The sequence below is a fragment of the Tachysurus vachellii genome, chromosome 3, assembly GCF_030014155.1.
Source record: "Tachysurus vachellii isolate PV-2020 chromosome 3, HZAU_Pvac_v1, whole genome shotgun sequence".
Classification (NCBI taxonomy): Eukaryota; Metazoa; Chordata; class Actinopteri; order Siluriformes; family Bagridae; genus Tachysurus; species Tachysurus vachellii.
Window position 1 is genome coordinate 5,324,116 of NC_083462.1, and position 15,548 is coordinate 5,339,663.

Below are 15,548 nucleotides of genomic sequence, written 5' to 3' on the forward strand. Positions count from 1 at the left end.
TAGTATAAAGACAAAAAAAATCATCATCTGTGTTTTGAGTGAAAGGAATTTGTAGAGTTTCAGAAGTATTTCTGTTTTACTCTAGAATACTAGAGCAATATATTCATAGAAAGCTCCAGGAAAAAGACTATTTTTTCCATACAAATGGTGATAAACCCATTTGTGCTCTCTGACATGTGAGAGAAGTGTTTCTTCATAAACATCACAAATTTAAAGGTGTTCTCTTCAGCCACTAACCACACGTCTCACCCTCCACCCATCAGAATCCTGACTCATTTTAGATCACAATCACAGACAGAAAATCACTCATAACAAAAACCCACAAATTCTGACAAACTCCAAGCATTGATGATGCAAAAATGGGCTGCAATCGGTCAGGATGTGGCCCAGAAGTCACAAAAATGTACTCTTTGTGTAAACTTAATATAATTGTCCATATTAAATTGTATAATTATACTTCAGTATACATTACAACATCTGACAAAAAAAAATCTAAAAACACTGAAGCAGCAGACTTTAATTAAATTAATGTTTGTGTCATTCTCAAAACTTTTAGCCACGGCTGTACAGATGAAATGGGTGGAGAGAACCACCAGGGGGAGCTAATGTCACTAGTGGTACATGATCGTGACCCTGGTTAAAACACAACTTAATATTTTAGCAACATTACAAAAAAAAAGTTATGCATTTGCCCAGTCCTGAGATTAGAAATTTAATTGATATGCCACATAAAATCAGAAGCTCAAACATCTGGAATTTCATTCCATTACAGGTACATGCATAGCAACATAATTTTCCTATTGTAAAGATGAAAAAAAAAAAAACATTCATTTCCATGTTTCAAGTGTAAATCCTCTTTCAGTCATCTTCAGTGAGAACAGGAACCATTTCAGGTGTCAGACGATTCCTGGGGGTCGAGGTAACAAACGAGCAGATTTGTAATAACAATCCGGTTTCTAAAAAATATTGCATCAGGATCAGAGTTTCAAAAAAGAGAGAATGACGAACTAGCGAACATGTTCAAGTCATTTTTTTCCACGTAAGCAAAACATACTCCAAAAGAAAGAAACATGGTGAAGTGTGAATAATTGTAAAAACATCAAAGACAAACTAGAATCTATTGAATGTTTAGAATTATGCCATTGTTCAGAAAACATCTTTAACAATTAATTACAAAAAGAAATTAAATTCCCAAACAGTTTTAATGAGTAGCCTTGAGGTTTGAGATCTCGTTCTAAATGAGCGTTTGTGAATTTTTCTTATCTTGAATCTGTATAAATCCGGTTTTACACTGTTTACACTGTCACGCGGTACAACATGATCCCAATCCAAGGTTACTGAGATTAAAGAAGGTTACTGAGCTCGGCCCACACCATCGATCAGTTCTTAATTCTTCAGAGTGACACTGAGGTAATAAGGATATGCTTTCTGTTCATTAGCATGTTTTAGTTTACATTTTGTCATTGCTATACTAGCACACACACGTATCTGTTGTGCTAGCTAGCCGTGCTCCTAGTGGTGGCTTTGAGACGAGCGTCATCGCAGTTCTAACTCCGCTGACACATTGTTGTCTTTTGTCTCAAATACCGATCGTGTCACATTGTGCAGATCACAGCTTACAACCAAAGCAACAAAAACTGGTCAAAAATTGTACAATGTAAAGCCAGTTTTAGTTCAGTGCATGAATTGTTTTTGTTTGTTTAAATAAATAAATAAACACGTCACAAAGATCCAAAAATACCACACGCACAACAAATATATTCACTGTTAAACCACTGGATGAACCACTGGAACCACTGGAATCTCCTGATTTGATTGTCCACTTGCTGTCGTAGAAATGGCCGAGACGCAGCAGGTCTCATTTGACATGCTCAGTAGCATGTGCCGAGCAATAAAACTTTTTGTGTGTTATAAAGTTTGACAGGTTGTTGAACTTGATGTCGCATGGACGGCAGTATTTGCCGTTAACTGCCACAGAGACGGTTCCGTTCATACTCCTTTTCAAGTTGGAAATCTTCTCCATTTTGGAGACTGGTGAAGAAGAGAAGCTCTCTTTAGGTTTCGTAGCACTCTCTTGATCCGGGGTACAAGCCGTCGTGCGGACGTTCGGGGTTGAATTTAAAATGCCGCAAGACTCCTTTTCTTGCTTGTCGTCACCCCAGAGACTCGATTTTAAAGACTTTATTTTGGGGTTGTCCGTATTTTCAGAGCCAACATGACTGCCATCTGGCATGGGTTGCTCTTTTTCTCCTTCAGTGCCCTCATTTGGGCTTTGCCTCCGCTCGTTTTGAGGATCAAAAATCCCTGTGGCGTAGTCAGCAGGTTTAATCTCATAATATGGCCAGATCTGCTCATCCGCTCTCATTTTTTTAGCACCACCAGGATAGCTATCAGAATTCAACACATCATGTTCATCCTTTAAGGACAGCTGCTTTTCAGCAGGTGCAGAAGAATTAACACTTTGGACCGGATGCTCGAAACTGAAACCATCAGGGGTAGTTGCGTTTCTGGAAGCTTCTTCTTTTAGGTTTGATGCTTTGTTCTCCAAGACTGCACTTGGGCAGAAGGTCTGTTTGTGGCTCAGGTAGTCCTCGACTTTGTTGAAACTAATTTTACACATCGCACATTCATGATAGTCCATGAGCCCTGAAACTTTTTTCAACTGCATTGTGCATTTTTTACTCAGATCTATCGGGGCATCACCTTCTTCATCAGCCACTGCATTACACTTTAAGACAAGAGCCGATTTTGCCACGGTCAAGGAAGCTTCAGGATGCTTTGTAACCAAACCCTGGATCAAGTTGTACCGTTGATGAAGCATATCCTTGAGACTCTCTACTGTATCCTGGGATGTATATGAACTACTGATAGGGTAGGACTGAGATGTCACCAGATCAGGACTTGGCATTTTTCTTCTCTTTCGGGTACGAAATGATTTCTGAAAATGTTTGTTGGTCGCTGCTCGTTTTGCAGGCGGCTCATGGCGGGAGGCGCAGTAGTACTGCTTGTGAACAATGTAGTTCTCATGTCGACTGAACGTGATCTTGCATGCCTCGCATGTTGTCTGATTGTGGTCTGACTCAACGTTCTCTGACGTTTTCGGGCTCTTTGAGTCTAACATGGTACCATTTGGACTTTCTTCTGCGTCACCTGGAGTCAACAATTTTTTACTGTTCACTGGAAATTCCTCAGATGCTTTTCCTCCTGCATCGAAAGCCTCAACTAGAGGAGTGTTGAACTGACTAGGACCTTTAACTTCAAAAGAGTGTCCAGCATTCAGCATGCTTGCTAAACTGCCCCCAGTTTTAGGACTCACTGGGGATTTGTCAAGAATGCTGAACTCGTGAGATTTGCTCATGTGCTGCCAGCGGCCGTTACAGTAATGCTTCTTATGCACTAAGTAATTATCAAGGTTGCTAAATGTAATGTTGCATTCAAAGCATGTTGCTCCTTTTGGAACCAATGAGCTATACATGACTGGGGGGAAACTGGTGCCACCGTGACGAAGCCTGCGATGGACCAGCTCTGACATTTTAGCCAGGATTTCAGAAGCTTGTGGGACTGTGGAAAAATCCTGTGAGAATGGCACATGAGGCAGGAAGGGTGGCATGGGAAACGCTGGGGTTACATGATTCTGGATTGGAGAAGAAGCTAAACGAGGGCTGGAAGGCTCTGATTTGACTCTACTGTATGAAAAGCCAGCTTTGACTCCAGATCCTCCCTCAGCCTTGCTAGCTCCTTGCACTTGTTCGCTGTTCTCTTGCACAGTGTTTTGATGAACTGGACTTCCTGCAGTGCTTTTATTATCTGTCGGACTTGCAGTAACACAGGACTCTGGACGCTCAGTTTGACTTTCTTTAGTAGATCTGCTCTCCAGACCTCCATGTCTGTGCAGCTCCTGGTGTTTTGCTAGATTTTGAGGCGTTTGGAAGGTGAAGTGGCATTGATTGCACCGGAGTCCTGTTTGGGACAGGTGAGTGAGGATGTGGGGCTGCAAGACTATCAGAGTGTCTGCCGTGTAGTCACAAATTGTGCATTTCAAACTGCTTCCAGGGGACGTCTCATCAGTCTTGAAAGCTGGACAGGCAGAAAAAGGAAAAATTATAAATGTTATAGAAAACACACGTACATCTAGACCCTCTTTATGCTTTAAAACACCTGATCATCAACTTAGGTCAAAAATACTACATGAGGCTAAAATGTGGTAAAGCAAATTTATTCTTTAATTTGAACATTAGTATATGGAGTGTGACAGGACCACATTTATCCTCATGGTTCTTACTTATAAATTGAATCACATAATAACTTACATTTACAGCATTTTGGCAGACCCCCTTGTCCAGGGAGACTTAGGTTTACCTCATTTATACACCTAAGCAAAGGGTCTAGGGCCTTGCTCAAGGGCCCAACAGTGGTTGCTTGGTAATTTTGAGATCTGAACTCATAAACCACTGAGATACCACTGTCTCCCACTAAGAAACTTAAAATCTGTAGCAAAGGAGTACTTAAGGTCCAGCTATTGAAGGTTAAGGGGCTATTGAAGGCTCAGGGGCCCACCAGTGGCAGCTTGGTGGTGTTGGGATTTGAATTTAGAAAGTTTTCCATCACCTTAAACACTTAGCCACAACTGTCCAGATGCTCTATCTGTTGAAGAGCTGCTGCTATTTTATTCCTAGTGATCTATCCCATTTCCAAGCAGGACTCAGACCCGAAGGACCAGAAGTGAGAAAACCTGACCACTCAATTTAAAAGCTCTAGAGAAATCGATGTTGGCAACTAGAAAAATTCCTTACCAGAATGTGTGGATAGATGCATCTTCAGAGCCTGTGGACCCAGGAAGCTCATGTTGCATTGTGGGTAGGTGCAGATGCGGGACATTTGATTGTTGGTGTTGGTCTGTTTCTCTGAAGCCAGCTCGCTTTCCCTCGGCCTTCCGCTGCAGTAGTGCATGAGGTGAGCTTGGAGGTTCCTCTCGCTCCTGAACCAGATCCCACACATCTTACAGGGGAAAATGTCTTCTACAAACAATAACAACAACAAACTCTGCTCAGACCTTAAGTTATCTTTAGCATGTTAAATAGAAATTGAGGAAAATTTGATCTGTGCTGATTTGAGACAAAAATGTCTCCTGTTTATTCAGCTGAGCTTTCAGAAGAATCAGGTGTAGCTTCAACTTGGAATGAAAACTTGCAGCCACACTGGCTCTTTCTGGATAAGACTAGAGATCAGAGCATGGGAATTTCTTCTTAATTAGCTTGTTTATTTGTCCGACCCTAATAAGGCCAAACTCACTGTTGACGATGGCGTTGGGGAGAACGGACACCATGGCGGCTTGTTGAGGAAGAAGCTGGATGGACAAGAGTTTTGAAGAAACATCCACCGCACACACTGCGATTTCCTCTCCCTCAGTAACGCTTCTTGTGGTCGAGCACCACACGTGTCCTCCTAGAAAGATCACAAATATACAAAAGGTACATAAACACAACACAAACAGACCAAACATTATACAATAACAAGATTATAAGACTACAGTGGGACTGGATGAGTGTCATACATCAGTGTGTAATACATACAGAATACTGGAGTACATTATGCTATGTACATTTGACTCTTTTATTCTATTAATATTTAAGATCATCTAGAGTATATCAATGATTTGGTTTTAATGTAAATATATAAACAAACTTCTTTCAGTGTAAAGAATCTAGAAATCATGTATTGAGGTGGATAGAACATGATTAACTGTAGCTGGAATTAGTCACATGAAATAAACTCGACTTATATAATTAAGCCGGAAAAAAAATAATCACACTTTACACTGAAAGTGTGTGAAAATGTGAGGAAGAAGTCTCAACCCAAAGTTACAGAGTTAATGAGAAAGTATGGGTTTAATCTGTGTGGCAAATAAAAATCGATGCGTCTTTAGCGAAGACACTCACAGTGCGGTGCAGCGCGCCGAGCTCATAGCCTACACACTCGCTTGTCTTTGAAGTGATGAGAAAACAAGCGAAGGGACGATACAGCGTGTGTTGTTTTTGTCCGTCCTCGAGAAAAAAGGGAAAGGGACATCTTGAATAGAAGCGCTGCGTTATCTAATTGAGGTGCTGAAGGATGAAACGTTCCAACGGAGTCCTTAAGAACAAACTCATTAGAGTGGCGAGAAAAAGAAGAAGAGCGCTTTGTGGCTGAGATAACATTTATCTCAGTAAATGACGGGCTCTCTGTCTGCCTTCATCTTCCATTAAGGGGATTAAAGTTTTAAAATATGACTATTTACTAAAGTCTGGAGGGAGAGATAACGAGCCCAAGCATGATACAACGCCTCTAAATGCTAGAATTAGGACACATGCTAATTAGCTTGTTGGACAATGGAATTGAAGCTCGCATGCTGCGGCTGTTCAAAGACGCGTCTGTGTTCTGACAACGTGTCAAACAATTAAAAAAGAAAAAGAAAAAAGTGACCTGGACAGAGTTTGTGTTCTGGTTTAGTTAAAAATGCTCAGATTTGGAAATGTTTGCTGTGTAGAAATACAACTTTAACATCTGTTTGATGAAGTCCAGGCTTTCTTCTCGTTATCTCACTGAGCAATTAAATATGAGTTATGTACAATGAGCAACGTGTTAATGAGGACTGGAGGCACTGAAGGTTCACATGCACCCTACAGTACATGCACCCTAACGTCCTCTTACTCCGGAGGACGGAGTGCCAACCCATCGCAGGGCACACACACACACTCTCATTCACTCACGCCCTCACACACTAGGGACAATTTTCCAGAGATGCCAATCAACCTACCATGCATGTCTTTGTACCGGGGCAGGAAACCGGAGTACCCGGAGGAAACCCCCGAGACACGGGGAGAACATGCAAACTCCACACACACAAGGTGGAGGCGGGAATTGAACCCCAACCCTGGAGGTGTGAAGCGAACGTGCTAACCACTAAGCCACCGTGCCCCCGCCAATGGAACATTCAGACCAAATTGGGGCCAAGTGCTGCCAACAATCTAGCGCCACCATCAGGTCAAATTTTTTGGTCACATTTCAGTTTTTAAAGATAATTCTGTATATTCTATGTTTAATTCTATCATTTCAAGCTTCTCTGGGGTTTTTTCATGAGATGTGATGAGAGAGATAGAGATAGAGAGAGAGAGAGAGAGAGAGAGAGAGAGAGAGAGAGAGAGAGAGATTTGAGATGAGATTTGAGAGCATGTGGGATTGATGCTTTATAGCATCTTCTGTTTTCTTCTGCTGATTACAATCATGGCAATGATCTAAAAGACATGAGTGAAAACTTTGCATCATTTGTGTGACAGCCATAATAATAAAAAAATACTAAAGAACCGAAAGGCTTGATGCTGATGTGTATTTTAGAGGCTGGTTATCTCGTCTTGTACTGTAATGATTAGCTCTCACAGCTCTTGTACACTCGTCTCCTCCTCATCGACCCAGCTCCGGGTTCAGTCTCACACCCAACGGCCTTATGGGTAATCAAACTGAACTTTAGACTTTAAACTGAAGATGGGGTAAGATAAAAAAAAGTATAAAACATATAGAGCATTTCTCTCTCTCCCTCACACACACACACAGAAACAGGATCGCTCACTATTTTCTTCGCACCTCTACATTTTATTTCCGTGAATTAACAGAAAAGAGGAAATTTTCCGAGGCATCAGAAACCCTTTCATTCTCCACGCTAAAAAAAAACTAAAACCAATTACGGCTTTTCAGAAATAATTACTTCTAACCCTTTTCCTTTTCATTTCCATTTTCAGGAACATAATTGTACTTCTTGATGTCGCCATCCGGTGCTACTAAACCGGCTAAAACCTTTTTCCTTTATGGAAACGTTTGCTGTTTCTAATCCGCTGAACACACCTCCGTCACTGGCACGAGATCAAGACACGCATCAAACCAACCGCGAATCACGTCACTTTTCTGTATCCTACAACAAGACTCCTCGTGGTTTTCTCTCATTTATTAATCGAATAAAAATATCATCGTCTCATACCATTAGAGGATATATTTATTACAAAATGACACCTTTTTATTTATTTATTACAAAATGACACGTTATACTGAAATAAACAAGTTTGTTCCTGTTCTGAATGATGATACAGCAGCTAGAAACCTCATATTTGTCCCTTATAAACCTCTCATGTTTTCTTTTGCCTTTAGCTGTAAGTGTGAGCGTGCAAAAATATATAAAGTGTATATAGTGAATGTACACGTCCGTCCGGCCGTCCAGACGTCCGTCCATCTGTCCGTCACACTACACAGTGTGTAAGATTTCCAACACGGCAAACACACAGCGGCTTGAGCCCCTAAATCAAAGAGCCGCACCATCTGCCCCATCTGCCCCGTCTGCCCCTCACACATGTGTCCAACTGATGCGAACTACATCAAACACCCTCTCTCTCTCTCTCTCTCTCTCTCTCTCTCTCTCTCTCTCACAGGCTTAGCCAGTCATCTGTCAGGGACAGGAAGTTGATGAAGGGCAGACGGTGTGATGTGTAAATCCACATCCTCGCTCTCAAATTTCACATTTTTTGCCTTTTTTTTTTGCCTTTCGTCTTATTTTTCTTTTTAAGAGCGCACCATTACTGGACGAGTGAACTGAGCTCAGTTAGATTGACAGAACTGATCTCTCTATCATCTTTCCTCTTATTTCTTCTCTAAATCTTTCTCTCAATGTCGTCTCTCTCTCTCTCACTCTCTCTCTCTCTCTCTCTCTCTCTCTTTTCACAGTTTACTTCTTTTCTTTCTGAAACCAAACTCTTCATCATCACATTTCTCTCTCTTTTTTATATTTATTGTTCTTTCTGCTGCTTCTATATTTCTTTCTTTATATCACTACTTCAATGTCTTTCTTGCTCGTTCGTTCTCTCCATTTTATCTTCCCTCCCTCTATTCCCTTTCTTTCTCACTTTTTCCTCCCTGTCTCTGCATCTCTTTTATTTCTTTCTCTCTATAAGCCATTTGACCGCTATGGCGATGACCTTTGACCTTGATCTCTGTTCGCCGATAAGCTCTTTGATTGATATGTCAGCACATCAGAGGCTCCACTGCAAAGAAAGGAAGAAATGAGAAAGGATGCTCTCTCTCTCTCTCTCTCCCTCTCTCTCGATCACACACACACACACACACACACCCTGCTGCATGGCCCAGTTAAACCTCCTCCTCCTCCTCCTCCTCCCCCTGAGCTGGTCTTAATGAATCAAGTCTCGAGCTGTTTATTAAACGAAGGAATTTGGCGTTTGTGCGCGTGAGGAATGTTATCAGGCCAAAAACAATCCTGCCTGTGGTTTCACCCACATTAGCCAAAGCTTTTTAAAAATCCAGAAGTTTTCTTATCGAGCATGACACCTGCATCTCCGAATGGCACTTCCCTCGTTCATTGGCATGTATTTGGGTGAACAGACTCCAAGGTGCTTTGTGGAGATTAAGAGAGAGAGAGAGAAAGAGAGAAAAAGAGAAAAAGAGAGAGAGAGAGAGAGAGAGAGAGAGAGAGAGAGAGAGAGAATGAAGGCTTATTTTATCATTTAGCTAGTCTGGACTGCATCCAGAAGTTTTTTTTGTCTTGTTGTTGTAATTAGAAAGCCTTTTAAGTGATAACAGCTGCTGGAGAATATGAATATGGAGAGAAGTGAGCCAGTTTTGCTGAAGATAGACAGACTCAACCCCTCCTTCCTCCTTTCCTCCCTCCATCTCATACCATCCCCACCGCTGTATTGTGTTTATTACACCCAGGCCGTCTCTTCAGATTTTATTACAACACAACTGCAGTGTTTGTGTTTGCAATTCTACTAAACAAATACTGTTGCTTAACATACATCACCTTATACACAAACACACACCACTCATCACCTTATACACAAACACACACCACTCATCACCTTATACACAAACACACACCACTCATCACCTTATACACAAACACACACCACTCATCACCTTATACACAAACACACACCACTCATCACCTTATACACAAACACACACCACTCATCACCTTAGACACAAACACACACCACTCATCACCTTATACACAAACACACACCACTCATCACCTTATACACAAACACACACCACTCATCACCTTATACACAAACATACACCACTCATCACCTTATACACAAACACACACCACTCATCTCCTTATACACAAACACACACCACTCATCACCTTATACACAAACACACACCACTCATCACCTTATACACAAACACACACCACTCATCACCTTATACACAAACACACACCACTCATCACCTTATACACAAACACACACCACTCATCACCTTATACACAAACACACACCACTCATCACCTTATACACAAACACACACCACTCATCACCTTATACACAAACACACACCACTCATCACCTTAGACACAAACACACACCACTCATCACCTTATACACAAACACACACCACTCATCACCTTATACACAAACACACACCACTCATCACCTTATACACAAACACACACCACTCATCACCTTATACACAAACACACACCACTCATCACCTTATACACAAACACACACCACTCATCACCTTATACACAAACACACACCACTCATCACCTTAGACACAAACACACACCACTCATCACCTTATACACAAACACACACCACTCATCACCTTATACACAAACACACACCACTCATCACCTTATACACAAACACACACCACTCATCTCCTTATACACAAACACACACCACTCATCACCTTATACACAAACACACACCACTCATCACCTTATACACAAACACACACCACTCATCACCTTATACACAAACACACACCACTCATCACCTTATACACAAACACACACCACTCATCACCTTATACACAAACACACACCACTCATCACCTTATACACAAACACACACCACTCATCACCTTATACACAAACACACACCACTCATCACCTTATACACAAACACACACCACTCATCACCTTATACACAAACACACACCACTCATCACCTTATACACAAACACACACCACTCATCACCTTATACACAAACACACACCACTCATCACCTTATACACAAACACACACCACTCATCACCTTATACACAAACACACACCACTCATCACCTTATACACAAACACACACCACTCATCACCTTATACACAAACACACACCACTCATCACCTTATACACAAACACACACCACTCATCACCTTATACACAAACACACACCACTCATCACCTTATACACAAACACACACCACTCATCACCTTATACACAAACACACACCACTCATCACCTTATACACAAACACACACCACTCATCACCTTATACACAAACACACACCACTCATCACCTTAGACACAAACACACACCACTCATCACCTTATACACAAACACACACCACTCATCACCTTATACACAAACACACACCACTCATCACCTTATACACAAACACACACCACTCATCTCCTTATACACAAACACACACCACTCATCACCTTATACACAAACACACACCACTCATCACCTTATACACAAACACACACCACTCATCACCTTATACACAAACACACACCACTCATCACCTTATACACAAACACACACCACTCATCACCTTATACACAAACACACACCACTCATCACCTTATACACAAACACACACCACTCATCACCTTATACACAAACACACACCACTCATCACCTTAGACACAAACACACACCACTCATCACCTTATACACAAACACACACCACTCATCACCTTATACACAAACACACACCACTCATCACCTTATACACAAACACACACCACTCATCACCTTATACACAAACACACACCACTCATCACCTTATACACAAACACACACCACTCATCACCTTATACACAAACACACACCACTCATCACCTTAGACACAAACACACACCACTCATCACCTTATACACAAACACACACCACTCATCACCTTATACACAAACACACACCACTCATCACCTTATACACAAACACACACCACTCATCTCCTTATACACAAACACACACCACTCATCACCTTATACACAAACACACACCACTCATCACCTTATACACAAACACACACCACTCATCACCTTATACACAAACACACACCACTCATCACCTTATACACAAACACACACCACTCATCACCTTATACACAAACACACACCACTCATCACCTTATACACAAACACACACCACTCATCACCTTATACACAAACACACACCACTCATCACCTTATACACAAACACACACCACTCATCACCTTATACACAAACACACACCACTCATCACCTTGTACACAAACACACACCACTCATCACCTTATACACAAACACACACCACTCATCACCTTATACACAAACACACACCACTCATCACCTTATACACAAACACACACCACTCATCACCTTATACACAAACACACACCACTCATCACCTTATACACAAACACACACCACTCATCACCTTGTACATTCAGCAGTACGGAGCTCCAAAAAATATTGTGGAAACTTAGGATGTCAAATTTGGCATAAAGAGAAGAAAATGATAAAAGACAAAGATATAAGGGAGTGGATAGTGATGATGATGATGATGATGGTGATGATGGAGAGAGCGTGTGTGAGAGACTTCATCTTTTCCCAGTGCTGATTTGGTAAATAACGGCAGTGTCTCAGTAAAGGATTTGACTCCGTGACTGACACTCCATGCAAATCAGCTTATTATCTCAGCTAACAGATCGTCCCTCAGCTCACTGCCTCACGTTTATATCCATTTGATTATTCTCATACAAAACGTTAACGTTTTGATCCCGTTAGTTCGTTAGTGACGTCAATACCAAACAATTTCTTTGGCTTTTTTTCTTTAATCTCGCAGTATACAGTATCACGGCTCAGGATGCTCTCTTTTTTCCAGGTAATGGGATAGACGAAGAGAGCGAGGAAGGAGGAAGGAGGAATGGAGCGATGTCCCCTCGAGCGGGCGGTTCTGCAGGGACAGGATTATACGCTAGCTTCCAGCATTGCTCTCAATGGGTTTCAGGGGGAAAAAAACTCAATTAAACTTCTCCAGCAAATTTGTCTATCAAACAGAAGTTCCTCCAGCGTGAGGATAATATTCCAGTCGCACAAAAACTCAAAATGTTTTTATTTTTTAAAGAGTAACTAATAAAAAAATGTTCAAGGTGAAAACAAAGTTAGAAATACAAGTGTGTCAGAAATCTATCATAAAGAATTAACATCATTTATTCTAATCAGCTGCATCCTAAATGTCACACTATGCACTTACACTATGTGCTAAGTGTATGAATTTTAGGAGGATTGTATATTGAGGGATCTGGTAGCTTAGTGGCTAAGGTGTTGGCCTGTTGATCGGAAGGTTGTGAGTTCAAATCCCAAGTCTACCAAGCTGCCCCTGTTTTGCCCTTGAACATGGCCCTTAATGCTCAGCTGTATAAAATGAGATAAAAATGGTAGTCGCTCTAGATAAATGTGTCTGACAAATGCTGTAACTGTTGTATCGTCTTAACACTAACTTTTTATACAAAGCAGAAGTAGGATGCAAAGCATGCACGTGACGTGACGCTGCTAGCATTATCATTTACAACACGCCGATTTAAAAAAAAAAAAAGGTAAATAAATCACAATGTCTATGTGAGCTAATCTTAAAGATGTTTGTCAGATGTCTTGTCCCCCGGAGCGTCGCCGGCCATCTTGAAAATGTTTTCTCATCCAGTGTCATTGCCTTGTTAGCTCCGCCCCTTTGGCTATGTAAACAAAGCTGCGAGTGTCGAGTCCGTGAATTGTCTAACATTCACACTACAGGTGAATAAGTGAATCATATGGATTCTTGTCTTCTTCTTCTTCTTCTTGAAGCGAACACACGACTAACACTATTTACACTATACAATGATGTATAAGATTTGGGACGCAGCTCATGATCACGTTAATGCTCACAATGAGGAAATAAAGCTTCATTATCACCTGGCTGTCTAACTTATTCCAGCAAGAAACATTTTCTATATATATATATATATATATATATATATATATATATATATATATATATATATATGTATATGTTTTTACAGCAAAACATAGTATGTACAGTATACTAGATGATTAACACTTTCTAAATGCTAGAATACATTGAACCAAATCAGGTTTCACACATAATTAGAGAAGGTTTAGCTTTTCAGGGTAAAAATAGCCTAAACTTTACTTTTTAGGGGTTTAGCATCTCAACCTCTAATCGCTTCTTAAGCAAGCAACTAAACATCCAACAGCGGAGCAGGACGTGTCTTTTCTTTTGTAACTCAGCATCTTTGTACGCTGTAGAAAAACGCTGATCCTTGCTAGAAATATCTTCAGAGAAATTATGCAAAATCAAGTAAACTCCACGACATTAGAAGGAGCAAAACATTTTTCAAAACAACTGCCGAGATGTGTTTTGTGCTTGTGAGTTCACCAATTCAAGTAGATTTAAGTCTCCCCTCTCTTTCATTAAGAACACTCTCATATAGACACATAGAAAGTGAGATCAGGTTTGAAGGAGTGACAGCTAAAGTGAAAGACGATAAACCCAAGCCCAGATGATGAGGTCTATGCTATCTAATGACTGGAATGAAGTGAAGCTTCAGCCCTTTAATCCTCGTCACCTCCTCATCCCTTCATCCGGAGTGATCAAACCTTGGATTTACGACACCTCGTGGCATCCGGCAGCTCCGTAATCTAACACATTCCCTCCTCCCTGCGCCTTGACACTTCCAGCGTGACAGTCACTCAAGATAAGGAGGAACGGCCCAGGCTGGAGTGGGAGCAGGTAGAAAACACGTGCTTAACCATTTTACTGCTCTACTTTCACCAGTCAGGCCTTTTCTAGTCTCTTCGTGTCAGCTGAATCGTTACGAGACGAAACAAACGACCCAGAAAATAATGATGTTTCACCATTAATTCTAAATATATTACTGTATAGTTTTCTTTACTGGGTTACTGATTGTGCATTATTGGTAATTCCCTCGATGAGGGCTCTGTGTATCCATAAATAGATAAATTGTGTCACGGCACACTACAATGAGGTCTTTGTTCATTTCTCTAAGGAATGAGTCTCCACTGTCAGTGCTCTGTATCAGGTTCCATTATCAGTCTCTTCAGGATGTTGCATTTCTCTGTTACACAACAAGTTCCTCAAGCTTTCTCTCCATCCTCCACTGATTCGTCAACGTCTCCCCTCTTGTTCGGCTCCTTTCGGCTCACTGCGATGTCTTTAATTAAAAGAGGATCATGGCGCCGTTCGCCGCCTCCTTGCGGGCATGCTGCTGTTAGACAGAGCTGATAATGAAGTATGACATTGCTGGAGATGTTTGGCTATTATTATCCCCCGCCGTCTCTCTGTTCTCTGATCAAGAGCGATAAGGCTCTTGAATCTTTTATTTCCTCTGGTCCTTTCGCTCTGCACTGGAGATGTTCTCTCTCTGTAACGTACGCATGCTCCGTGAAGAGATTAATCCATTAAGTCACTGGAGATGAATGAAAGAGTCA

General features: G+C 41.2%; 1 protein-coding gene across 1 annotated transcript in view; it reads right to left on the bottom strand.

Annotated features, from left to right (window-relative positions):
* Positions 1-790: 790 nt before the first annotated feature.
* The window catches only part of zfpm2b (zinc finger protein, FOG family member 2b), a 36,677-nt gene continuing 21,919 nt past the window's right edge, over positions 791-15,548 (bottom strand). Inside the window, exons 6-8 of the mRNA XM_060865468.1 lie at positions 5,293-5,445; positions 4,794-5,018; positions 791-4,077 (exon numbers count right to left, since the gene is read on the bottom strand). Of these exons, the coding sequence (XP_060721451.1) occupies positions 1,859-4,077; positions 4,794-5,018; positions 5,293-5,445 (2,597 nt within the window). The 3' untranslated portion in view covers positions 791-1,858. The remainder of the gene's footprint in view (positions 4,078-4,793; positions 5,019-5,292; positions 5,446-15,548) is intronic.